The 27,529-nt window shown below is 40.6% G+C and overlaps 2 protein-coding genes and 1 long non-coding RNA gene across 3 annotated transcripts; 1 reads left to right on the plus strand and 2 right to left on the minus strand.

Moving 5' to 3' along the window:
* Window positions 1-392: 392 nt before the first annotated feature.
* LOC118423175 lies at window positions 393-1,420 on the minus strand. Its single transcript, XR_004831997.1, has 2 exons — window positions 1,034-1,420; window positions 393-535 (listed from the first exon to the last, which is right to left on the minus strand). It is a non-coding gene; the product is annotated as an uncharacterized LOC118423175 (long non-coding RNA).
* Window positions 1,421-6,882: 5,462 nt separating this feature from the next.
* LOC118423442 (acid-sensing ion channel 1-like) lies at window positions 6,883-11,565 on the minus strand. The gene is made up of 6 exons (XM_035831596.1): window positions 11,418-11,565; window positions 10,560-10,704; window positions 9,862-9,918; window positions 9,027-9,177; window positions 8,474-8,565; window positions 6,883-8,079 (listed from the first exon to the last, which is right to left on the minus strand). Exons 1-6 carry the CDS (start codon window positions 11,484-11,486, stop codon window positions 7,886-7,888), a joined length of 708 nt encoding a protein of 235 aa, XP_035687489.1. The 5' UTR covers window positions 11,487-11,565; the 3' UTR covers window positions 6,883-7,885.
* An 8,997-nt stretch (window positions 11,566-20,562) lies between these two features.
* On the plus strand, window positions 20,563-26,788 carry LOC118422383 (acid-sensing ion channel 1C-like). The gene is made up of 9 exons (XM_035829904.1): window positions 20,563-20,696; window positions 22,633-22,724; window positions 22,840-22,938; window positions 23,328-23,460; window positions 23,817-23,915; window positions 24,207-24,332; window positions 25,017-25,169; window positions 26,267-26,411; window positions 26,760-26,788. The coding sequence occupies exons 1-9, from the start codon at window positions 20,622-20,624 to the stop codon at window positions 26,786-26,788; spliced, it is 951 nt and encodes a 316-aa protein (XP_035685797.1). The 5' UTR covers window positions 20,563-20,621.
* Window positions 26,789-27,529: the final 741 nt, after the last annotated feature.

Consider the following 27,529-nt stretch of genomic DNA (forward strand, 5'->3'; position numbering starts at 1 on the left):
GGAGCCTATAGTAATAAGATATGCTAATTAACTGGCTAGACTAAAAGCATCACATTACAGTATTTACAACATATGTCCTGGTGTTAAGTCTATGACAAGTGACAGGAACTGATATGTGTCATAAAGTGCACTGAATGATTAATATTGGAATCCTGTTTCCAGATTGGACAAGAATGAAGAATTGATTGTTTTCTTAGTTTAAGCTTAGTCTCCAAGCAGACCCATCGGTGCCTTAGAGATAATATATTAAAGCTGGCAAAGGAATATAGCCGGCCAAAGGGAGATAGCCGGCTAAGGGAGTCAAACGGGCACCGGAGCACCTTGGTGCCGCTACCAAGTCCCTGGCCAGCTTTGATACTATCTCTAAGGCACCGTTGGGTCTGCTTGGAGACTAGTTTAAGCTGACAAAATTCTTCAACACTGCAGTTATCCCTCAGTAAAACATCTGGAGCCACATGATAGTTCATGTTTAAAACTTTAATCCAGCCTGTAAACAATGTCCCAGCGAATGTCTTCTGGCTGTCCTCTTCATCCACTGAAAAACATCAAAACATAGTAATTAGTATCCAATTTCTGTGTGTATACATACAAAGGGATATTTTCCTATAGTTATGCACTGCCACTCCGCTGAAAGGGATGAAATACGATACTGACATAACTTGACAAATTATTTGCAAACTGGCGTAGTAGATTTGCCTAAAATAATCTGTCTAATATACTCTAAAAGTAAGGTACAGTTTTCACATAATAAAACACCGCCACCAGAACTAATTAGTAGGAGAAAATTCCATAATACGATGAAATAGCGGCGCGTGCAGGCGTGCGCTCGTAACGCCCCCTCCCACCCCGCCTTACGGCGGGCCATTTCCGCACGCCCCGAAAATCCGCTCAAATGTATCGCTAAACCCAGCTCCCTAAACTCGCGTAAAATCAAACAAAAACTACACATTAACAATCACAAGGCACCCAAATTTGTTACTGTGTTTGTGCATTTTTGTCAACATGTATATAAAGAGTAAAATTTCGCACTTACTTTTGACGAATTTTTTCACTGGCCCGCCATTTCAGTTTGCCACAAGCTATGAAGATTGCACAATCACCGTCGTGAACCTTAATCTTTCCCCTTTCACATGATATATTTCCCAGAAATCTAGTCGAACGGGAAGTCAGCTGGCTTTTGAGTTGAAAAAAGGCATTTCCGCAGCGCCGCGCGCGGGCCGGTGCCGCGTTTTCGGCGGCGGAACGTAGGGTTTTTTCGACCGTATCTCCGACTTTACCGATTTTTAGCTCACTTATTGTTACGTATTTTGGAAAACAAATACCACAGATTGATAGCAAATATTCCATAGATAATTGCCAGCACAATTTTGTCGGCATTTTCCGAGCGGTTACGTGTAGGATACGTTCAAAAGACAATTTGTGCACCGCGCGGCCCCGCGTTCCAATGCGGAAACTGGGGCGGTTCGCTATGCCTACCAAATGTTGGTCACGTGACCAGGGGGAGCCGCAGAATTCTGGGGGGCCCCAAAATTCTGTAACACCGTCAAGAAGGCCGATATAACCATGCCTGTACTTGATTTGAACCTATGTTTGTAAAACTCATGTTGTTATGGTTTATTTTTATTTTTTTTCAGTAAAAGACATCATAGGAAAGTTTTCAACAGCTAGGTCCACATTTGGTTGGTTAAAGAAGCACAAAAGCGGTCAGGCGGCTATTCAGAAGAAACACAAGTGAAAAAATCGTACGACGCTCGAAAAATTTTGAACATCATCCGATGCTCTGCGGTGGCTGATTTTGATTACGATTTAGCTGCGATTCACTGCGCTCATCGTACGATGTGCGGAATATGCCATCGCAAGGACGTCGTACGATTCTTGTGGCCGGGGCTTAACTGAACACCTGAGGAACTAGGAATAACTGCACAGCAGTTTCTGGGCGATTTACCCAAACTATAGGGGTATTGCCCAGTATTTATCCGGATCCAGACCTTATAAAACATGGCGAAAATGAAGACGATAGAATATGTAACGACGACAGTTCTTTGAAAGACATATTTATACCGTTTATCCGTAGATCAGTACAGTTGAAACGTGCGTGAGTTGAAACGTAAGCGTCCGACACGCTACCCACGATATTTTGTTTTGTTTTAACCTTTATTTATTCACTGCAGGCCGCTTTCCTTTGAGGTCATGTAAGGGTAGTATAAAATATAATAATGATACAAGTTGACGTTACATTGAGTACTAATAAATCTATCAACATATATCATGTATGTGGAAGTTCAACACAAAATGAGACTTCATACGATACTGTGTGATGTCTCAGGTGAGTAAAAGGACCCACCTGTCCAGTCCTGCCGTCTTGGCTACGACTTGTTGATGTCAACATCGCCACAACGACCACCGCAACCGCAACACGGCAGTAAAAACCCATGATGGACTCTCCTTGGTTGTTCTAGCTTGAAATGACGTGGGGGAAGACTAGGAGCTGTGGTACTTCCTTGACGGTCGTGGTTAAAAGAAACACCTCATGTATCGACAAATGTAATGTTGTTATTGTATATTGTGCAGTTACCAGGGCTAGCCCTTGATAATACCCTTCGGCTAGTTGGGTAGCCCTGGCTGTATTTCTCATTATACAGCCGAATAAATCAAATCAAAAATCAAATCAAAGTCAAGCGTAACCCTATCCTTTTCTTTGTCACATGATACCATTGAGATCTACTGAACAATACTTTTTGGCGACACTCTCATGGAGCGAGTTCAATAGTATAGAATTAGGGTGTTAATTGGCAACGCTCTCATAGAATGAGCCTAACAGTACAGTACTTTGTAGTATAGTCCATTTGTCGTGCGACACAAATACGCCCATCCTTGTTGTGATAACAATGGCAAAGTTCGAAAGTAACGTTATTAATCTGTTTGTTCGTCTTCAATGAACTTGAATAATGCCGTTGGTCTTTCAGGTGTTTTTTTTTTCATCACGTTTTTGTTGAGAAACAGACGTGAGATCTTTGCTGTCATTTAGTTACCCGTCTATAGAAAAAAAGTTCCCAGCAAAACAACGAAAACACATACGGGCTGCTTCTGACGTTAACTTGATGAGGGAAGAAAGTTGCTGTTTTCAAACGAAGGAGCCTTGGGCAAAAGCAGATTCATAATCAAGTTAGAAACACATTTTAAACTGTTGTGCAGCTTTCTAGTATACATAGTAATATCTTTCTGACAAAAAAAGATAAGCTATGCTGTTATAGAATACGTGTCATCGACTTTATTGATTTGACCACCCCCCACAAAATCAAGAGAACCCCTTGTTATTTCTGCGGTCTCTAGCAACGTTGAAAGCGGTCTCTAGCGACGTTTGATATTATTGCAGTCAAGGTAACCTAGTCCTAGAAAGTATTTACCCTTCAGATATAGACAATTTCTGCTAGTCGTCTCTTCTCACACGTCGACAATGTCATATCTATCTTTCTTAATCATTAATATAACTCATTGTGATATACATATTAGGTAGCTTTCCATCGAGCCGCAAGACTTAAAGAAAAGTGTACGAAATAGGAAGCCATATAAAACACGTAATAAATCGTAAAAGAAAAAAGCCGGAGCCTAACCTCTGCTTGGAGATTCCTTGGTGAGAGTGTTATTTGAGGTTGCTTTTTGCCGACATACATGTAAACTTATTTCATATTTATCCGTGAGGTGAGTATCAGCGGAGAAGAAATTGACGGAAATCTGTTTCAGATTGCAATGTTTTCAAAATATTGCACTTGGAAAAAACAATATACCATTTTTTGAAATAAATTGCAGATAGGATAACCGCAGATAAAGGACTGTGTGTGTTGTACATTTTGTAATAAGTTCACTAGATTTCCATGGTACGTTCGGCTTTTAGTTACAAGCCCTAAAAATTCTGCAGAAGTCGTATCCAGTCTTCTAAGTGGATCGTATTAATGCCATAGAGTTCGAAGGGATGTATTAAAACCCGTAGGAACATTTAAACACCCTTGGTGTAGTAACCAGTATTGAGTCGTATTGCCTTTCGGGATATGACCCGATATGTAGAAATATGAATTAGAATAAAAGCAAAACTGCAAAGCGTGAAATAAATTATTCTTAATTCATAAAGTTCGTCTAGCGTCAGCAAATATTGTTACCTATTCGTACTGATTTTTCTTTTCTTTTAAAGATTTTAAAGCTTAAGTGTCGGGAATGCTTCAAATTGTGATAACTATAACGCAGACCCCCCCCCCCCCCTCCAGCACCACTCCCCTCATAGCCATACTGCGGCACGCCCTCCAGCACCACTCCCCTTAAAAATTCTGGGGAGAGCCCTGTACGTCATAATTGTAACGTCACATAGAACTGCTCACCCTTTCTCACTCACTTACTCACTCATACTCATTCACTTACTTCCTCACTCACAACCTGACACTCATTCACTCACTACCTCAATCACTTACTCTCTCACATATTCACTCGCTACCTCACTCACTCATTCACTAACTCATTCACTCACACTCACCCATTCATTCACACTCACTTATTCACTAACTGCTTCACTCACTCATTCACTCGCTCACTTACTCATTCACTCACTCATAAGGAAGACCACAACAAATCAAATTGGTGTAGCCTAAAATGTATCTTGTAGTTCCAATGAAATCATCTACATGATATCTTGGCTTTTTTACTCTGATGGGGTGACAATGTTACGACGCTAAGACGTACTATGGGATCTTTGTAATCTCGACCCAGTCAACTTTACCAGGGTTAGGGTTAGGGTTAGTGTTAGGGTTAGGGTTAAGGGTTAGGTTTAGGTTTAGGGTTAGGTTTAGGGTTAGGGTTAGGGTTAGGGTCGACTTAAGTAGGGTGTTAAGCAAAGTTGGTCTAATTAGAGTGGTACTTGGTAAAAAGACAGGAGCATCCGACATCCCTGGCTTTATTTGACGCATTTACAAAGATTAACTTTGTTGATGTTGAACTTCGTAGACAGTGTTCACAGAAAGAATATCGCCATTTATTTATCATTAACATTGTGTGTTTCTCTTTTACCTCAGGAATTCCTTGATGCGTGTTGAGTTCATCTCGCCTTTCAGTTAGGCCTTCCAGTCATCAGCCCCCAAGGAGGTATGGTGGTATTTCACTGCACTTGGGACACCGGTGTGGCACTGCGGGGTCCGAAAATTATTAATCGAATTTCAGAGACAAAGACGAATTTTTCTTACGCATCACAAGAATCAGCTGCCTTCTCGTTGTCATTATATCCTGATACATTAGTTAAGGCCTCTGCCGCTTCTTCTATGATGTTGAGGCTACCAACTTCCAATTTATTGACTTAACGACGTTAAAGACTGTTTATTCCGTTATACATATGAAGGGGAGATATTATAATTCTATTTTTTCGTATTTATGTGTAACACAAACCAGACTCTTTATCCTGTCTGTACGTCGCGATGAACAAACAAGATAAATACCTGGCAAACTACAACCTTCTGTTTCTTATGGAATTGTTTTTTATCTGGAGTTAAGGAGAGGACTTGTAAGTAACCCCAGCTGGCAAGTGATGCTACGCGATTGTAAACAGGAAGAACTTTTAAAAGGGCTAGCCGCGTAACCCCCACCCTTATTGAACTAGAAAGCGCTCGCGTGCGACCTTGCTTCGGGCTAAATACGAGTTGTTCGTCCCTCGACTTCATAATCAGAAGATTATGCAAAATGTAAAAGCATGAATGTAGAGACAATGAAACGCAAAATGCGTAAAGATATTAATTTTACTTTACAGTAGAAGCTAGATTATTGCACGACGGATTACCGCACACTTTTGTTAATTGAACGTAATCCAAGAATCCCAAACTGGTGCGGTCCAGCTAGATAGTGCACCATGCGGATAATTGCACAAAATACGCTGGTAAATGGGTTGTGCTTCTACAGTATAAGTAAACCGTCGATCGCTAACCACTCGGTCGCAGTGAGGTCGCCGCCTTAGTATATTGGGTGTATACGAAGAACATTGGCGTAGCTACAGAAGCCGTCTCCGAGGTGTTGCCAAAAAACAGCCTTTTCACGGGAGACGACAAACAGTCTGCATAAACCGGCGAATCGGGCCGTTACCTCTGAGTTGAAAAGACGAACGCCTGGCTTAATACGTCAACAAACTTAGATACCGCGCGGGGCTTCGAGCCCTGGCTGAGAACAAAGGTTCACAGTTGTTAGGATCCTTTCTTAAGATAAGAGGGTGTCGCTCGGAACGCTTGAGATGATTTCAAAAGTTACCAAACGTGTCGTTCTTAGGCGCTACTGCCGTGCTGATATCACTGTTACATGCATGGGTATCTTAACTCTAGCTGACAGACTACCTGTAGTTTATCTTTTAATTTGCAAACGGTGGGTAGGGGGCAGGATTGCTAACCGGTAGTCCAAAGTGCGAAAAATTAAGGTGAGCTCAGCAAGTTTACCTCACCTCACCTCACCTACCCCCCCCCCGACCTTTTAGAGGGTTCTTAAGGTACCTTGACTTTTTATGAACAAATTACCCATCGGACAAGTTCTTATTTTCAATTCAAAATCAGAGCATGAAAACACATACAATTACCATAAGTTAAACTGTATTAATTTCTTTTCGTTCAGATGTGTAAGATGATGCACTTACTGAATGTTAAACCACACCGATCATTTGAGCAAACCGTTCGTTAGCCACTACGTTACACAAAACAAATGTGATATTCACTAGGATAAAGTACAAAATGTGGCGCTTGTTTTCTCCGAACTCCAACCACACGCACTAGATGTTTTAGCAAATAATTGCGGTCGCATTTGTCGAGTCACGAATATTCAAATGAATTGTAATATATACTGAAGGAGAAATTCAGACTCTACCGAATATACTTATTTTCATATTCGTTATTGGACAAATCTGACTGCAACCTGCTTTACTGAGAAAAGATTAACAAACATATTGACCTTTCAGAGAAAAAAAAAAAACTGAGCTTGCACTGGATCTCAAACAGTTCAAAACAGGAATATAACTTCACCCTAAGTATCATCATCATCATCGCGGAGAGAGCGCGGCGAGAGCGCCATCCAAGTGGAAAAGGGTGTAAAAGATTCCTAAACTCCAACTTGGGTGACATTTGTGATAGATTAAAACTTTAGGAGGTAAAAAAAAACTCACACGCCATACAAATATATGATAACGTAGCCACAAGTAATTAAGCATTCAGTATTCTCCTAATCTCCTCTAAGTACCCTCCAAATGTATTAAGCCATTTCAGCCAACGATTGAATACAATGTTCCTAACAAGACTCTAGAAAACTTGGGTAACAATTTGAAAATAATTTCATCTGCGATAAGAAAATATATGTGTAATGTTATGTAGTATCAACAATTGAATTTCTTGGTTTTCTTATTTCTAAAATATTTAAGAAAAAGGATATGAATACACGTGTAGGAATGCCTGTGTAGGGTCTGCATAGAATTAGCAAATTATCACATCGTTTTACAAAGCACACGTCTCGTAAATCACTACTTGTAGAATTCTGCAAAACAAGTGGGCTGATTATGTATACATGAATACATCATCCAATCGAAATAAGAATCCAAGGAAGCTATCTACATCAGAGCTTACAACCATCCCTGAACAGAGACGGTAGTCGCCATGGACTTCCTGCAACCTATGATCCACTGCTTACTGAGTCACGTGTTCGTCTCATTGAGAAAGACTGGTGCTGTTTAGTCGAAAATTTGTTCAATTTTTGTTTTGAAAATAAGAGTTAAACTAGTGACTAATGACTTCTACCAACACAGATGACATTTCAAGTTAAGAATTCTTTCTGGAGTTCAGAGCTCCTTCATTACTGCGTTATGTTTGGATTTAAAGAAGGTTCATTTGTAAAAAGTGTCATTGTGCAAGCCCTCGGCTTTGTTATCAGGCTCGGTTTGGACCTCGGCGACCCTCGGGCTCCTGATGGTACGTTTCCCTAGGAACCCCTTCAGACGCTGCCACAGGTACTCCCACGCCTCCAGGATGGTCAGCAGGCTGGCTCCTATAAACAGGCCCATCATTCCTCCTATGTTACCTGTGTGGGGTGGGGAGGGGGGCGTACACATTAGCGTACTTAATGTTTTTTTTAAATGAAGCAAGCGTGATAAAATAGGAAAATATCCGAGTCCTGTTCTCTGGGATATATACAAAACACGTCTTAACATTATGCTATCGAAATCGAGAAAATAGACAAGAACTGTTTACAAGTCATGACACCTTTGACATATTTCCCACAATTCCTGTCGTTGCACATGCGTACTTGTAGTTGAGAAAGAGTTCATTGACCGAGTAAAAGGCATTAACATTTAAAGAAAGATTCCTAGAATTAAAAGTAAATGCAACATTCATTTTTATAGTTTTGAAGAAGGAAGTTGATGTTTGGTGAAATGAAAGGTTGTCAGTAAACTGAGTAAATAACTTTTACATACTTGCAAGCTGTCCACTATCCATAGCTTTTAGCTCCCGGACTTTCTGATAATTCAGTTGTTCGTAGAAGACGCTGAAGACAACACCGTTTTCTCTGAAATAAACAAGAGGTGGATAACCATGAACCATATTTTACCTATGAGAGATAGTGTATGTGTATGTGTATGTGTAACGGAATCCTTTATGTGTATGTGTGTGTGTGTGTGTGTGTGTGTGTGCGTGTGTGTGTGTGTGTGACTGGTGGGTTGGTCTGTGTGAGTTTGATTTGTGTGCTTGTGCTTCCTTCAGTATATATGTGCTTGATTTATTTAGCATGTTCCCTAGGTGGTAGAGATATCTCTTATATGCTACTTCATAACTTATGTACAGTAGTAGCCAGCTAGTTGCACAACGGATTAGCGCACAGTTCTGTTAACTGCACGGAATCCCCAAATCCCAAATCAGTGCGGTCCAGCTAGATAACTTCGTATTATTTCACATGACGGATAATAGCACAAAATTTACTGGCAAATAGGCCGTGCAATTAAGCGGCTTCTACTGTATATGCATACTCACGCCATATAGTCTTTTGTTTGGTTATAAATTCGGATGATGCTTTCCTCGGTGAATTTGTTTGGCCAGCCTGCGTAGGACACAGACGTGCTGTACTTGATCATACTGCAGGGTACGGGACAGTCACACTTCAGCTCACCAGAGATCACCCTACCTGTTACAAATGACAAAAAAACATTGTGAATTTTCCTAGAATTCTTGTCAAATGGCCTGATAAATGGATGTACTGTAGGTTGATTTCATGTTTTACTCCAGGTAAGATGGCCACTTATTGATTGTATAATAGCTACATGTATAGTGGTGTGAACAGAATACATGAAGTGCAGTATTCTATCAGTCTAGGTCCCCTGAGGCATCGGCAAAACCTTTTAAACCAAAAAGGAAATTCCTCGTGAATTCTGTGAATTTATACCTTCTCCAGGTAGGCTAGCTTATTGTATTATAGCTAATGGAGCGACTAAAGTAGTACTATAATTTAAGGTATAGCCCCTGAGGCGTCGCCAAAACGGTCAGGCGATGACATAAGTTATTCACATTTCTAAACCTATGTACTATCAAATTAGATATCGATGCTATGTACAGACAAATTTAGATATGTATTCACTTGCAACAACTCCTGCAACACAAAAATAGACAAACATATAAAAGAATGCTTTGTTATTAGAAAAAATACCAACACTCATAATTAGCCCCACTAGACTGAAACATGACATCAGAACTTATGCTAGCCCTTATATATTGTTATAGGAATTAGGGTGTTAAGCTTTACCCTATACCTTTATTTTGTACTCTGTGTAACAGTTGCTGCCATCATTTATATTCTAAGTGAGACTCTTACCTAGAACAGCTCTGACACAGGTGGAGATATTGCCTGGGTTGCAGTGTGGCGCTTTTCCTAGGGTTAAAAAAAAAAGAAACATTTTGGTTGTTCCATCCTGAAGGTAATTAAAGACCGCCTTTATTACATCAGATAAACTACAAGTTACGACGGGTGGCTTATTAATCAAAGTTTATCGTTAACCTCTCCCAGTCCAACTACATCTTTCTCTTGCGGCATCCATGATAGATCGAAGACGAGGTCAATGAGGCAAACAGACAAAAGTTATTCTGAAATCAGCTAGTTTTTCGCCCAAACCACGCAAGTTTTCCCAATATATGATCAGGTAATAAGTTCTAGTACATGTATTATTAGTGTCATGCGCCGAAAGGTGTAGCAATTTTGTGCAGCACTGGTTAATCCCATAGTCCCTTGAATTGAAGAAAAAGCATAATACACAATGTAATCCATATATTGAACGGACATGCAGCCATTCTCTTATTGGTCGATTTTCTAAAAAAAACTATCATTGGTTGAACTGCTTATTAAGATGGACAGTCTTTTGTTTGTCTCATTGAACTCGTTTTAGATCTATCATGGCCGTCGCGTGAAAAAGGTGTATTGGTTCATAGACACCCTCCTTCTCGTGTGTTCTCGCGAGATCTGGACAACGCGAGATATTCAAAGCATGATTTTTGCCCAGTGAATAGAAATAGTACCTGGTAAGAAGAAGGGAACACAGCTGCAGTTTGCGATGACGTGTTTACTTCTGCACTCCAGATAGCAGGCAGGTAAGGTGTAGGTGTCGTAATACTCCAGCTGTAGGTCCTCGCAGACCCCCCATGGAGGGACGTGGTTCTCGTACTATGTAAGAGGAGATGGATCAGTCGAATACAGTATCATAAAAAATCAGTGCACAAAGTTAACAGCTTACATGTACAAAGTTCCATTCAAATTATGAAAGCCCATTTATGTTTATAGATACAGAAAGCATCCAAGAATACTGAAGTTTACATAGCCAACACTTCGAAGAATGTGAACTATCATGAGGAAGTTGTACACATTTGAACCCATCCTCCGACACTGAAAAGAGACGGGAAACGACACAGATTATCAACACTTACAACACTTTTATTTTTCATTTCAATCAGATGAAAATTGGTACATAACTACTGTTTGGGACGACCCTATGCTACAGGTCCGGTTCAGGTCCAGAGGATCAGTATTTGCAAACTTGTGTATGGGCGATACTCAAAACAAATGTTCATTCCGCTACAAAGAAATCTGTTTTGGGAAGTATCCGACTTCCATTGGCCTTTTTAAAATCCTACAAGGCTAACGTACGCTGGACTATTGACTGTAAAACTTGTTAGAAATAAATATAAACTCCGCTCTACTTCGCTCTTGTCATTTTCTTCGACCGGTCAGCCCCCAAACGTGTAAATATCTGCTCATATGATGTTTATTTTCCAATAGGTCCAAAATTCGGTCATTGATTTTTTTAGGTCCGTTGTATTTGTATTAGAAATAAGAAAAAAAAGGTTTTGTACCGGTATGGTGTACCCAAGCCTACTCACCACTGTGCGTTTGACGCCCACGAAAGCGTGGCTGCCCGGCGCGAGGGCGATGCCCTGGGTGTCCATCATAGGGGGCTCGTCTTGGTCATGCACCAGTAGCTTTAGCCCGATTTCAGAGTTCCCCCCCGTAAAATAGTTTTCAGTGTACTCCTCCTGTGGGATTAAATCAGTATAAAATCCATCAATTGATGGTTCAATCAAGCAACCAATTGATCATTCATTCATTCACATTCATTTATTTACATTCGTTTATTTACATTCACTTATTCATTCAAGTAACCAACCGATAGGGTTTTCGGAAAAAAACTGTCCGGTCCAGACTGCGAAAAACCCGGTCCAGTCCTGTTTGGGGGTGGAAAACCGGTCCCACCTGTTCCGCTAGTAGCTACGCCCCTTGACAGTAACTGAAAGAATTGTAATTGGTGTGTGGTGTATAGTGTGTTCCCGTACATCACAACATGTGGATACACCTACCATAACTGGAAACATGTAACTCTAAACGGTAGGATTTTAATGGAAGAAAATTTTGACTTGTAGCCATTAATAACCAATGGCGTCACTTATGCATGATTCCAACCATTACAGGAGAAAAGGTAACAATTAAAGGCATGCGCAGATGCCTTCTTGAAATAAATGTAAGAAACCTTATTTGTGACAAATGTTGGCATTTTGAGCTAAAAATTACAGGTAAGGGTCTTGGCCATTTAAGTCTGTTTCAAAAATAGGCTTAAGGCATGTTTCTAATGTCCTTCACACTTTTAAATTAAGTTTTTTAACCTCCTTTAATTAACAAAGAAGTGTTGATATCTTGTAAAGAGAGGTCAAAGGTCACTGGAGCTTGCTTTGAAGCTCTCTTGATAGTTTGTGCCGTTAGAAATTTGGGAGAAATGATTACCTTAGAAGTCAGACTACGCTGCTAATATGAGTTTTCCACTGACTTAACACGTAGAAAATTTTGACAGCCTTTTTTGCTGCCTATTTTTTATTTATATGAATGTGAGGAAGTATCAAAAGGCAGTGGCCTAAAGTTATTACAATGAAAAGGCTAGGAAAATCGCTTTCTTACCGCTCTTATATCCACAAAGACCATGAGACCGTTTCCGTGCCCCTCCATCGTCTGCCACAGCGTGTTGGACTTGTCGGAGTTGAAGGTGTAACAGTTGCCGAAGAAGGTGTAGGTATGAGTAAAGTTCTGTGTGATTTCAAAGCACAGTTGCTTGTCACATGTTGCGTACTCAGATCCTTTTCAGCAAGGGAAAAGAAAGATGAATATAAAACTTCAGACAATCATTTTCTAACTCATTTACTTTTTTTTTAATTATTATTCTATGCCCACCCCCAGCCCCATTAAAAAAGACCGTTTCACCCCAAATCTCATCAGTATACGTAGGATGCAGAGCAGGCCCCTATATCAACTTACCAAATGGGTGCAGCCCTCGGTTTTCCAGAAGCACATTGCCATGCGATCTGAGTTGACGTCGAAGCCGTTTTGCAACACGAAGTCTTGTAATGTTATGTTCTGTTAAGTCACAAAAATCAAATGCCATTGATTAGCATTGCGTCGGTTGCGAAAGAAATGTTGATCGTCAAACGAGATGATAAGTGACATTGAAATAGTTGAAGTATCTGGAAAGAAACCCACGTGAGTTAGTGACATCAGAGGTGGGTACAAAAATTGCGGAAGGCCGACAAAACCGATGATGGTTTCAAATTGCCTTATTTTCAAAATATAGCTGTCTAAAGTCGCAATATATCGATTTGACATCCCTAAATTTTAACATTTTAATTTTAAACATTCCTATGGACTGGCTCCCTGACTGGAATTCCAAACATTCCTATGGACCATGCAGCATTCCTGTGGACACATGTCTGTACAATTCCTAGAATTCTTTTAGACTGAACACAATATCATTACATTTGGCTTTTCCCTTAGGCGTCGCCAAAAATATAATAGCTTATTTTGCTAATAAAGGTTAGCCATCGTTACTGAGTTGTGGAAAGAACCAAAGAGTATCAAAGGTAAGTTTTCAGTACCCACCCCTATGGTAGAGTTGATGGTTTCGTCAGGACTAAAGCCCATTGCAAGGAGTGTGGGGATGTCGTACTGAGCTCCCATCAAGTACGGGGTCAGGTAAGACCACTCAACTAACTTCAGTTTCTGGAAGTCGAACCTACGTGGGAAGAACAATTGAATGAATGTTTCACCATGCGTATCCGTATGACCAGAAAATGTATTGTGTTTACACAATCCGTAACGATAACTTGGGCAAAATGCCTGAAAATTTATGGCAATTCAGAACAAAAAAATAACGTTAATGATATAAAACTTATCCAACTGATACCTTACGTATGCTTCTTTGTTGGAATATCACACAGCATTCACGAATGCCTAATCGAATCAGCTCTGCTAAGCCAAATATATGTTCTTAACTCTAAAAGGCAACATTTTAGAGAAAACGCAGGATGTTTCCCTCGTAGTAGTTTGTCTTTGTCCAGATACTGCATGTACATAATATACCATCATGCTCAACCATGAGGAGGCACAATAAAATAGGCTCGCCCCTGAGGCGTCACCAAAAATGGACGTAATTCATGGAAGTTGATTCATTCATTGACTTACTTCGATAATTAATATGTTTTGTGAAACTTTTTTGGCAAAAATATCATCAATATATTAGACCCTAATCGATAATTAGGAAGAATGAGTTACCTACTTGTTCATGTTGCAGATTGTGACGGCCGGAAATGGTAAGGCATCGGTAAACTTCAACTTCGTATCGGTGATGGTGTCGTAGCTGAAGTAGTCGATGATCCTGTACAGCGCAGAAGGATACATTTTATCAGAGTAATACAGCTTGCACAAATTGGAGTTTTCTCACATGATAGAGTAAACAGGTCTCTAGTGCCTATCAGTCAATCAACTAATCAATTAATCAATCTTCCAAGCAATCGGTATACTCACATTGAGCTGAGCATGTAGGCAAAGCCGCTATATGACGCCAGGATTGTGAGAACCCACATGACCCGGAAGTAGTTGCTAGGGGCAATCACAATCTGGGGAAGAGATGGAACAAAAGGTCAAGGTCAATACGACAAAGGACGCAAATGTTGATATCTTGAAAACCCGCTGCAAAAACTGCAAGAAAACTTGCTGACCTATGTGACTCGAGGCACTAATAGTTGTACAACAACAATGACTACTCTTCAGCAGATACCTATATCAAATATTTACGCACATCTCAGACACATTTCTCACGCGGCGGCAATGATGGAGCTAAAACAAGTTTTGACATACAAATAATTGCATTATTCTGTTTTTATTTTACATCTCTTAATGTACTATGGAGTCAGTCTACGCTACTCTAAATTGCAAAATATTTCGGTGCATAACACTAGTTATGATATATAAACTTTTTGACACTATCAAAAAAATATTTCCAACCTTTCACCAGCTAGTAGACCTTCAAAAAACTACATTCCTGTTAAAATCACAGAGCCCACTAATCATTAAAAACGCGGGACTTGTCATCAGCCACTGCCTCCAAAGAAGAAGTCAAACCTCCCAGTAAAGTATGTAGAATCATAAGATAGCTGTATAGAATAGACACTTGCTACTTTTTACCGTCTGTAACATTGCAGTAAGCCTACAGGCATGGATTTGCAAAATAAAATATCATTTATTATTTGATCTTATATTGTGAAAATTTGTGTGGTTTGGGAGTTGATTTTAGAAATAAGTTTTGTCTGTTTGCCTCATTGACCTCGTCTTCGATCTATCATGGCCGCCGCGTGAGAAAGGTATATAGATGACTCGTCCTTAAACAATAATCTTTAGTGTATAGCAGTAAAGCCACGCACACCCTCATTCATTTCATGGTTCGAAGATGACAGGAAATCTAGCTTATGGCGATCTTTGTAATGGATAGAATTCGTCACCATAGGTACATAAATCTTATCATCAGAAATTTACCTCCTTAAAACTAATTTCACAACCGGCCGTATGTGTAATTTGTCCGTACGTTTCTTGGGGAGGCCACGTCCGCCACTTATTTCTGAAAACGTTCAGACTTTATAGGGCAAGAGCGTCGCCCGTACAAACGGGTGGGTGGGGGTGGTGTGTCGAATACACAGCCCGATGGCACAAAGGTTTTGCCTGCACGTAAAGTAGGCGTTCGTAGGCGGTACTTACAACTTATGGATCCCAAAAGATTGCCGACATTTTGGTACGTAGACAGCACGTATTTGCACGGACGGCGGGTTGTGCCCTTAGCTTTAGAACGAAATATCATAACCACAAATTTACTGTAGTAAAAAAGAATCCCCTCACTTATCTCAGGTGAAAATGAGCTTCGGTTAGACACTTTCCTCCGATAGGGCATTTGATTGAGGTCTAGTTTTTGTGGAGAGCCATACCTTAAATTGTTAAAGAACCCGCAAAAATATGCCATGTTAATGGATGGATGTTAGTGGATTAAGTAAATCTGTCCGGACATGCACTGGTGTCTTACGCCATGGGGCGGTTAACCTGGTATGCGAGGCAAACAAGAAGAACTACATACTGACTGCTAGTTGACAAGTAAAGAACGCCTCATGTCTTCCAAGGTATACAAAATATTTGTCGAAAAGTTATTCATGGCTAGGGATTTAACCAAATGAATCGCCTTTCCTTCCCATTTCAAGTTAAACCACACGCGTGATAAATAAATATTAACATGTAAACAGAGTTTGTTGATTTTATTTACTACACAAACAATTGAGCTACCCCCTCAAGGAAAGATAACTGAAATTTTAAACATTTTTTCTACAAAATGGTACATGTCATGTGCACGTTATGTAGTTAATGTTGACGTGAGTCGTTTCCTTTATCGTGTGCTTCAGAAGAAAAAGACCAAGAATATGAACAAAAACCTTTTTAAGCCCCAAAGAAGAATCTTGGGCACACATTTAGAAAATTGGAATTAAATGTTCCTAGAGGGCCAAGGCCGGCACGTAAAATTATATATACAAACACCCACCCTGTTGAGTCCGTACCGGCGAACTCTTTCTCCGGGGACTCTTTCTCCTCCGCCGGCGACATGGCGGAAGGTTGAACTGCTTACGGAACTGATGTAAAATCCTCTGCACACCTGTCTTCTTTCCTCCGCTGTGCGAATGTAAAGATGGACCGAAAAACCTAATATATAAATGTAAGAGGGTACCGGTACAGGGATGTCTTAGATAAAGGCTTTGTCTTTTGTCGAAGTGGCATCTTATGGCCAAGTAGTTAGTAGACCAGAGGCCGAGAGACACGCGTTTGCCCGCTGACCACCCATGCTAGACGTTGTTCCATTGGCAGAAGTACTTTATACGGATTTTCTCACATCAGTCAGGTGTAAAAAAATGCGTACGTGAGTTCGTATAGGTTTTGGATAAAAGGCGCAAAATAGTAGAGGGATGGGCTTTCCGCTACAACGGTACTAGTTAATAGGTTAAACGACCTTCACGGACATGGAGCGTTACACTTCGTCTGGATTTCTTACTCAACACCTTGGAGTGCCAACTGCTGTTTTGTTGCCCTAAACCCTCAGCATATTTACATGAACGCTGAAACCAAGATCCTAAGTGGCAAGGAACTTTGCAAGTCCTGCACCCCACACTTTATAGTCTCTTTGTATAATACACAAGATCATAGAAATATAGAACTTCGCCGACTTCTTGATTCATTGAGGATGAATACTGTGAAAATTCTTGGATATACTGTTACCTTTGACGCATTCGTAACGTATGCCGAGTATGGCAGGTCGGTAAGAAACCGTTCCAGCTATTTGGAATTTACACAGCAACGTCTAAACATTTCCAAACAAAATAAAGGCAAGCAATATTCTCGGTTAGGTCATGTTCATTTTGTTATATGCATGGCATTCCCGTCGCGCAACAAATTTCTTCCGCCCCCTAAAAATGATGTTCTACCATATTGTAAATCGTAAAAAAGCATCTGTCAATGTCAATGAGCAAATATATTTCGTGTATTGAAGAATAATTAAAGGATTAATATTTGGTGTTCAGATCATTATGCTACCGCGGCCACCTCGCCGAAATCGCATTGTGAGATAAATTCGCTGAAATTTCATATTTTTTTTACGCTTAGTGTTGTTTTTGTCTTTTAAGACATGCATACAAATAAGATTTAGGTCGCAGCAAGTCACCATCTGCTGAAATTGGAAACAGAAAGGCAGTCCTTGCATTTGCCAGTATTAGCCTATATAAAGCTGAATATCCGGATGTAAGTTAAGTCCCTATTGGAAGAGAAGGGGCCCTGTTCACTTTCAATTTTTTTGCACTTTCGGGCGTTCCCCCTACGTTGCCTTGTTGGACACCTTGAGTCTCACGGGGTAGTTTTGGACCAGGCCGGGTACCCTTTAACAAATAGACCCAGTGACAAATAGACACCATGACCTATCCGTTTTGAACACCGAGGGCTAGGAGTACACCCCCCCCTCCCACATCCGGCAGTCCACTGGGAGAAAAAACATGTTCTTAATTGAGATATTTTCTTTTTTTTATTCCATTCTTTTGAAAATCCAGATGGAGTTTTAAAAGTACATAGTATTACCGACTTACTGCTAGTAGCCCCCTATGTACTGAACTACGTAGGGGGCGGGGGGGGGGGGGCTACTATAGAAAATGTAACATGATCTAGTAGATCAAAAAGGAAGTTTTTACTATTTTCCTTAAGTTAGCTAAAATTCCCGCCGAATGATGGTCAGAACATTTGACAAAACTCCTACAAGTTAAAGAGCTCAAGAACATGCTAAACTTACCTTGATTTTCCACACTTCCGATCAATCTGTTAGCAATCCTGTTCTCCTTCCTAAACTTTCAAATTAAAAGATAAACTACATGTTGTCTGCTAGCTAGTGCTTAAGGACCACTTCAAGTAACAGTGAAATCAGCAGGCCGGAGTTCCCGTGTTTGAGTAGTGATGTAGCGGCTGAGAACGACACCTTTGGCAACTTTTGAAATCATCTCAAGCGTTTACAGCGACACCCTCTAAACTTAAGAAAGGATTCTTACAACCGTGAACCTTTGTGCGCAGCCAGGGCGCGAAGCCTCCCGCGGTATCTAGGTTTATTGACGGACTAAGCCAGGCGTTCGTCTGTTATACTCAGAGGTAACGGTCCGACTCGCCTGTTTATACAGACAGCCCTCTCCCGTGAAAACGCTGGTTATTTTGGCAACGCCTCGGAGGCGGTTTCCACTTATGCCCCGGTTCCACGAACGCCGTCTGGTAGAACTGTGGCCTTACCTTTTGAAAGACTTCGCTGTTTAAAGTCACCCTTGAATGTCTAAGTATGACTTAAAAAGTTAAAGTTACCCGTACATCTGTGCAGATGCTTAGGGTTGGCGCCCAAATCCATTTCGAGAGGCACTTGGGCCACACACTTGTGCAAGCCACTACAGCAGGGGGCTGGTCCACTGGAAGTAATGTGCATTTAACTTCCGTACTCTTCCTCATTAGTGCTGAGTGCTGCTACGTAGAGAAACCAGCATGTACCATTTCTATAGTCTTTGGTATGACTCGACCGGGGATCTAACTCACGACCTACCGAGTGCAAGGCGAACACTCTACTCCACTCCACATTGCAGTATGACTAAAAATACAAAAAAATAACAACACAAAACTAGAAAATTCGTTCTTGATCTCTAAAATTCGTTAAGTAATCGTTTGAACCCCGCAGTGCCACACCGGTGCCCCAAGCGCAGTGAGATACCACATTTCGGCTAATAGTGCACAGGCTGGCTCTGTTTCCAATTCAAGCAGATGGCGACGCTAAATTCTATATTTGTCGATCTTGGTTTCTTAATCGGAATATAGTGTAAAGTATAAAAGTGAGTCAGTACACACAAAGTGTAAAAAATACATTAAGTTATTTATGAAAGTTCTTTAAGCACTCCGTCAAATTTAGATCACAGCGCGATAGTGGAATATAAATATCATATGAACACCAACTTTCATTTTCTTTCAATTCACTGAATATATTTGCTCATTTGACAGTTACTAGTACTTTTCACGATTTACGGTAAGGTTGAAGATCCCTTTTAGGAGCAAGGCAAATAGTTGTTGCGTGTGCGTATGTCATGCTTATAATCAAATTTATATGACATAACACAGAATAATGTATAGACACAGGGTATATATTACTTGTCCATATTTTGTTTGGAAATGTTAAGACGTTCCTGTTTAAATTCCAAATAGCTGGAACGGTTTCTGGTCGACCTTCCATGCTTCACTGTCCCGAATGCGTCAACAGGTAACAGTGTAACAAGAATGTTATGCTTTTAGAATTACGGTCTTCATCCTTAATGAATCGAGAAGTCGGCGAAGTTCTAGGTTTCCATGTCCTTGTGTTTTATACAAAGAGACTATAGAATGTGGGGTACCGGTGGAGGACTGCATTAAACGTGTGACGCTCCATTTCAATGAAGTTCTTAGTTTCAGCGTATGTGTAAATATGGTTAGGATTTAGGCAACAAAATACCTTACCAAGAGGTGTGCCGTCGGTACTCTAAGGTGTTGGGTAAAGAATCCCGACGTAGTGTAACGCTCTATGTCCGTGAAGGTCGGTTACCCTACCAAAGTAGTTCCGTTGTAGCGGAAAGCCCATCCTTCTTCTTCTGCGGTCTTTTACCTCCAAAACCAAACTCAGGTACCCAATTTTTGCACACCTAAGTAAAGGGAGGTAAGTCGCATTTACTGCCTAATTCCTCAATGGTAACGCTAGTTCACATTAATCCGTGGGGTAACCAATATCCATTATTTTAAAACCAGGGGATGTTAAGGGATATCAAGTAGATGGACAGTGGTTTGAAAGTGTACTATTTTTTTAAAAATACAGCTTGTTTAATACCACTGTCCGTCGCATTGACATCCCAAAATAAATACCTAGATTTTTTTAACAACGGATAAAGGTTACCTCGTGGATAAAGGGGAACTAGCGTTACAACATCTAGCCAGTATGAAAAGGATTCGAACCCGTGATCTAGCCTAGCTACTTGGTCATTAGGTGCCACTTAAACGAAAGACCAAGCCTTTATATAAGAAATCTCTGTACCCTCTTACATCAATACATGTTTCTCTGCTCATCTTTACATTCTCACATCGGATGAAAGGAGACAGGTGTGCAACGGTTTACATATCAGTTCCGTATGCAGTAATCTTCCGCCATGTCGCCCGAAGACGAAAAAGACTCTCCAGAGAAAGAGTTCGCCGGTAACACGACTCTACACGGACTCAACAGGGTAGGTACTGCATGTTCTTTATTGCCGGAGAAAGAAAAAAGAAGGTGGGTGAAAATTGATTGTTTCAGCAATGCGTTTGCATACACGTACAAAATGGCCTGCCCCTTAAAGAAAATCCATTGCCATTTTTAAGATGCCCTGGCCTTTAGTTGGGACGTCTTATTTCGTTGGTCTTTCCATTCTGAGGCACATAATAAAATGAAAAAAAAAACGGTGACGACATCACTAAGTGTATTGTCTTTAATTGCAGAGAGGTTCAGAAATGTCACAGTTTTTTACTTCAAGGAAATGGACCGCGGGCTAAATGTTTGTGTGAAAAACAACATATTTCTTATGCTTGTAAACGCGTGGTTTAAGTTGAAAAATGGAAGTAAAAGGCGATCTACTTTGTCAATCACCGGGTCATTTTTAATCATGTATTTTGCATACCTTAGAAGCGCTGATTTCTTGTCAATTAGCACTCAATACTATATACAGTTCTTCTTGTTTGTATTACATACCAGATGAACCGCCTTGTGACGTAAGACAAATGTTCTGCACTAAACAGTACAATGTGTATATCCGGATAGAATTATTCTATCCACTCAAATTTGGTTGGATCATTACTTTTTTACCCTAAACCTAAGTGCTCATGGTGTGGTTATACCCTCAGTTGGCTGAAACACAACGTGTGGTTATCCTTCATGTAACGTTCTATTCGAGGGACGTTCCAATTCAAAGTCCATTTTTACATGAGTGAAGTGAGAAAATTCTCTAGTGATTTTCTAGCGTACTCTAGTGAATCTTCTGGTTTTGTTATCTCGTTTTAAATTAGGTAATTGTCTTATGACATACAAATTACAGTCAGGATACCATGAGTCGTATTTTCTGTCGTCTTTGGTGCATGAAGGGTTGATAAATGATTTCTGAGGGGGGGGGGGCTCCATTGTACATCCTGGATTAGTGTTCAAGGACAAAATTTCTACTAGACTACAGGATCAACGTAAATAATTTATATCAGTCACTGTAGGGTGGGGCATGGTTGTTGTCATCTAACTTGTAGTGAAGCATTGCCCTTGCCCTGTTTCTTTAGCATGGTATGTTTTACAGGGTTAAGTTGCTAGCCACTTCTCATTTAAGATCATTTAATGTTCATGTGCCACCTCTTCGAAACTAGGCGTCCACGTTTTACGTCCTTCCAAAAGACGGGTGCAGCCCAAACCGAGATTCTCTTCCTTGGGTTGAACCTGGGCCTCTCAGTTACTAACTATTCTAATTGGAAATAGAAGCTCAACTGTTAGGCTACTACCGGTTGATCAACAGGGACATAGCATGAAGGGGGATTGCTGTGCCAATATGTTTAATATCACTCACTGATTCACTGACTCACTCACCTACTCACTCACTCACTCACTCACTCACTCACTCACTCACTCACTCACTCACTCACTCACTCACTCACTCACGGATATGTAATAGAATTAAAATAAATGTTATAGTATTCCATTCGTCTTCGATATTACACTGTCTATTTTGGTGCCATGAATTTGCATGTCTTCGATATTACACTGTCTATTTTGGTGCCATGAATTTGCATGCCCGATTTTCAAAAGTACAATACGTGTTTATGCCAACCACATAATTATTTACACTTGTCGTGTTGATGTTGGGTGCAATTAAACATATTAGAAAGACGATTATGCTGCAAGTAACCAAATTTCCCGTTATGATATGATATGATATGATATGATATGATATGATATGATATGATATGATATGATATGATATGATATTAAAAGAACCTCTGCTTAGAGTAGCATAAAGTGCCCAGAGCTTAACGTCAGAGACAATGTCAGGGGCAATGTCAGGGGATGTGACTTTAAGACCTCAAGCTTAAGGTATCAACATCCGTTTCATTTGTCGCATTGACCTTGACCTGTTTCATCCCTTTTCCCAGATTGTGATCGCCCCCAGCAACTACTTCCGGGTCATGTGGGTTCTAACAATCCTTGCTTCATACAGCGGCTTCACCTACATGCTCAGCTCAATGTGAGTATATCAATTGGTTGTATGATTGATTGATTGATTGATTGATTGATTGATTGATTGATTGATTGATTGATTGATTGATTGATTGATTGATGTATCCTTCCACACTGTTCAGGATCATGGACTACTTCAGCTACGACACCATCACCGATACGAAGTTAAAGTTTACCGATTCCTTACCATTTCCGGCCGTCACAATCTGCAACATGAACAAGTACGTACTCCATTTTTCCCAGTGATACATAAGGTTATGATATATTTAGGACCCTTTTGCCAAAATGTTTCAAGAAACATGTTTATTATGGAAGAAAGCCAATGAATGAATCAAGCTGCGTGAATTACGTCCATTTTTTGGTGACGCCTCAGGGGCGAACCTATTTATTTCGCCGCTATGGTTGAGCATAATGGTATATCATGGAGTATCTTGACAAAAGGCAAATTATTGGGAGAGAAACATCCTGCGTTTTCTCGAAAATGTTGCCTTTTTCGTGTTTAGAATCTACGAACCCACATTTTAGTTCACGTTACCAATTGTGTAAAAACAATACCCTTCTGGTCATACTGATATGCACGGTGAAACTTCTTCTCGTTCTTCCCTCGTAGGTTCGACGCCCAGAAACTGAAGTTAGTAGAGTGGTCTTACCTGTCCCCGTACTTGATGGGAGCTCAGTACGACATCCCGACTCTCCTATCCATGGGCTACAAGCCTGACGAAACCGTCAACTCTACCATAGGGGTGGGTACAAATGAAAACTCACCTTTCATAGACATTGGTTCCTATTAGAAATCAGTGACGTTGGTTAACCTTTATGCGCGGAGTAGTATTGTTGTTGTTGTTGTTTTAATTTTTTTAAACAGGCTACATATTCAGGGATATCAAATCGATGATTTGTGATTTTGAACTGCTATTCTGCAAATATTGCAACCATCGTCGGCTTTTCGGTATCCTTGAACCACCTTTAATATCACTAGCTTAACTGTTTTAGGCCATTCTTTTATTTCAGTGCCAGTCATAAAACTCGAAAGACGATCAACTTTTTATGCAACCCACGCAATGCTAATCAATGGCATTTGACTTTTGTGACGAAACAGAACATAACATTGCAAGACTTCGTGCGCGAAAACGGCTTCGACGTCAACTCAGATCGCATGGCGATGTGCTTCTGGAAAGCCGAGGGCTGCACCTATTTGGTAAGTCAATATAGGGGCCTGCTTTGCATCAACGTATACCGTATACCGATGCGATTTGGGGTGAAACTGTCGTTTTTATCGGGGAGGGGGCGGACCCCAAAGAGTAACAAGGGGTTTGAATGATTTACCTACCGACCTACCTAGTCCCCTGATCTCCATATCGTTGGAGGGACAGGGTAGCCATGAAAATAGAGAGTTGTCTGAAGTTATATATTAATCTTTCTTTTCCCTTCCTCAAAAGAATTTTGGTACGTAACATGTTACTAGCAACTGTGGTTTGAATTCACACAGAACTTTACTCATTCCTACACCTTCTTCGGCAATTGCTACACCTTCAACTCCGACAAGTCCAAAAAGCTGTGGCAGAAGATGGAGGGGTGGGGAAATGGTCTCATGGTATTTGTGGACATTAGAGAGGTAAGAAGGCGATTTTTCAAGCTTTTTCTCCTATGGCCTAATAATACAGCCTCATACTCATCTACATAGAAAATAGGCAAAAAAAAATTCACTTGCCAAAAGTCACCTACTTTTTAAAGTCGACGGAAGACTCATATTGACACGGTAGTGACTTCTGAGGTGATCATCTTGTGATTTTGCACAAATTTCTAACGGCGCAAATTATCAGGAGATCGTCAAAGCATACTCCGGTGACCTTTTACCTCCGTTCACAAGGTGTCAACAAATCTTAAATTACTTAAAAGTATGAAATTTAAAGCCTATCTGTCGAACAAACTGAAATAGCCAAGACCCTTTGCTATTATTTCTTGCTCGAAAATGAGATAGAAAATTTGTCAAAAAGAAGGCTTCTTTCATACACTTATTTGAACAAGGCATCTGTGCGTGCCTCTAATTGTGACATTTGCCCTGTAATGGTTGGGATCATACTTAAGTGACGTCATTTTTTTTAACTGGCTACCCGCAAAAATTTCTAAGGCATCCTAAAGATCATAGTTTCAAGTTATGACAACGGTATGATGTCTTGCCACACTGGCTGGTTGCTTGAATGAATATGAATGAATGATTGAATGATCGATTTGCTGATTGGTTCATTGATTGATTGAATTATTGATTGTTGGATTTCATTCTGAATTTCTCCCGCAGGATCAGTACACGGAAAACTATTTTACTGGAGGGAACTCTGAAATCGGGCTGAAGCTACTGGTGCATGACCAAGACGAGCCTCCGATGATGGACACCCAGGGCATCGCCCTCTCGCCGGGCAGCCACGCTTTTATCAGCGTCCAACGTACAGTGGTGAGTCCCTAAATCTCATATTTGTTATTACTTTCACCAAGTAGGTTATATAGCTGTTGGTGTGTCTGTCTGTGTGTCTGTCTGTTATGTTTGTTTGTATTTCTGTTTGGTCTCCGTATATTTGTGGTCAGCATAACTCTAGAACTTCTTGTTGGATTACGGGGTTAATTCGTACGTGCGTTGGGGTTGGAAAGACGAAGGTCAAAGTAGATTTTTGGCCCTCTGTCATGTGACCTTATTACTGTAGCAGAACTTCCATTTATGTGTATCTTTTTTTACCCAGAAATGCTACGGTCTTGATTTTTGGTGGCTATAGATAGATTGTAATCTAAGGATAATGTATGTTTGCCCCCCCCCCCCTCTGGCAGTTTGCACTGGAACTGCAGGGGCTTTTTTTGGGTAGCATCTTTTGGGTGGGTGTATGTGTCTTTTGTTGTTGTTGCTTGTGTGTAGAAGGCCATGTCTCTAGAACTTCTGATTGTATTGAAATTAAGGTCGCATAACACAGTATCTAGGGGCGACCCCAGTCCTCAATAGTTTCCTATCCACACTGCGCACTCATTGGATCATCCTTCATATGTGATTAAGTTATGGGGATAGCGCCGAAGTCGCGCGGCGAAGACGGAACCCTTGCCAGCTGTACACGGATATAAAGGAGGGTGGGTGGGTGGGTCGGTTTCTGATAAATCCCCTCCTCGGGAAAACCCTGTTTCCCATCGAATCTCTCTCCAGCTGTTACTTCCTGGGTCGACCTCACCACGCGCTCCTCGGCGTTGCGGATGAATCCAACAAGAGGCAGTAGGGTGATCATCCCTTGTACTTATATGGTTGTGAGAATCATGTGATTCAGGATCAACCAATGAGCACACAGTGAAAATAGCACTTCGGGTATAAAGTAGTGCACCACAGTACTTGAAAATGCCGTAGTTATTTCTATGTGCGCAACAGCTAGGTGGAAACTGTGTTGAAATGTAGAAGATGATATCTGTTCAAACAAACTTTCAAAATTTGAATTAAAACTTGTAGGTCAGCTCTTAACTTTGTAAACGGAAATTGTTATGATACTGCTTGCGTTTGATTCATTTCCTCTTCCATAGTACGAGAACCACGTGCCTCCGTGGGGGGTCTGCGAGGACCGACAGCTGGAATATTACGACACCTACACCTTACCTGCCTGCTATCAGGAGTGCAGGAGTAAACACATCATCACAAACTGCAGCTGTGTTCCCTTCTTCTTACCAGGTACGCTTTTCAATCATTTGACCGCGTGTGTTGGTATCTGTTTGCGCGATACATTTGCTCTGGTTGCTAACACATTTTTTTTTAATCGCAAGTGACCAAATTTCGCGAATTGGCACGAGCTAAGTGCTAATTAATCGCAAACAATTACTACAAATCTCTTTATTGAATGGACATTAATCATTTAATTTTTGCTGAGGTCCATTCCGAACTTTAACATGACTGTCATACCTAGAATATTCCAGAAACATCTCATATCCTTGTATACTACATATCGCTGTTGCCGTGATAACTCCTCACATTTTGAATAACAATCATGCGGAATCCTGCGTTTTCTAAATCTCGTGAGAGCACACGAGAAGAAGACTTTCCCTGAGTAAATGATTAACTTTAACTTCGAGTAATCTAAAACCCATAATATTTTGTATTTCACGTTTTGTAATGAAATTAAAGGCAGTTTCTTGGCGAAAAGCAACCAAAATTATATTTTGTTTTTACACTAGGTAAAGCGCCACCTTGCAACCCAGGTAATATCTCTACCTGCGTTAGAGCTGTGCTAGGTAAGTGTGTTACTTGTCTATATGGGTATATGTTCTCACTTTTTGTACCAGCTCGCCATAGTATATCAGGGGCACCAACTCAGAATTGAACAAGAGTGATCAACATTTATTTGTTGCATTTCAAGGTTGTTTTTTTTTTCAGCATCTTTCGGAGACATGTGTATGAAATTCTACGTCCGTAAAATATCTGAACGAAACAAGCGGACTTTTTGGACAGTTGGTGACTTCAAAAGTCACCCGACACTTTGGGCGACGCCTCAGGGGCTATCCTCTAGTATATGGTACTATTTTAGTCGCACCACCAGCTATTATACTATAAACTAGCCTACCTGGGGTAAAACATTAGATTAGCCTAGAATTCCAATATCTATCTATCTATATGTACATTTCTCTAAATTCAAGGAGTTAAGAGGATGTTTCATCAATCAGTGACTATTTTTAAAGGCAACCACGCGTACCTCCAAATATTCGATAGCTATCAGTCCATCTTGATCACGGAGTGACCTAGTTCTCGCGAGAGCTGGGAGAACTAGGTCAAGACTTGCGTGGATCTTCTTCCCC

The sequence above is a fragment of the Branchiostoma floridae genome, chromosome 9 (assembly GCF_000003815.2).
Source record: "Branchiostoma floridae strain S238N-H82 chromosome 9, Bfl_VNyyK, whole genome shotgun sequence".
NCBI classification, from domain to species: domain Eukaryota; kingdom Metazoa; phylum Chordata; class Leptocardii; order Amphioxiformes; family Branchiostomatidae; genus Branchiostoma; species Branchiostoma floridae.

Coding starts and splice junctions, on each gene's coding strand:
- LOC118423442 (XM_035831596.1), bottom strand. CDS start 11,486: ATGATGGACACCCAGGGCATCGCCCTCGCGCCGGGCAGCCACGCTTTC. Junction 9,919..10,559: donor TGTTCCCTTCTTCTTACCAG/GTACTATTTCTA, acceptor TTTTAACCCTAG/GAAAAGCGCCACACTGCAAC. Junction 8,566..9,026: donor CAAACAAAAGACTATATGGC/GTGAGTATGCAT, acceptor TGTTTATTTCAG/AGAAAACGGTGTTGTCTTCA.
- LOC118422383 (XM_035829904.1), top strand. CDS start 20,622: ATGTCGCCCGAAGACGAAAAAGACTCTCCAGAGAAAGAGTTCGCCGGT. Junction 22,939..23,327: donor ACAATCTGCAACATGAACAA/GTACGTACTCCA, acceptor CTTCCCTCGTAG/GTTCGACGCCCAGAAACTGA. Junction 23,916..24,206: donor CCGAGGGCTGCACCTATTTG/GTAAGTCAATAT, acceptor GAATTCACACAG/AACTTTACTCATTCCTACAC.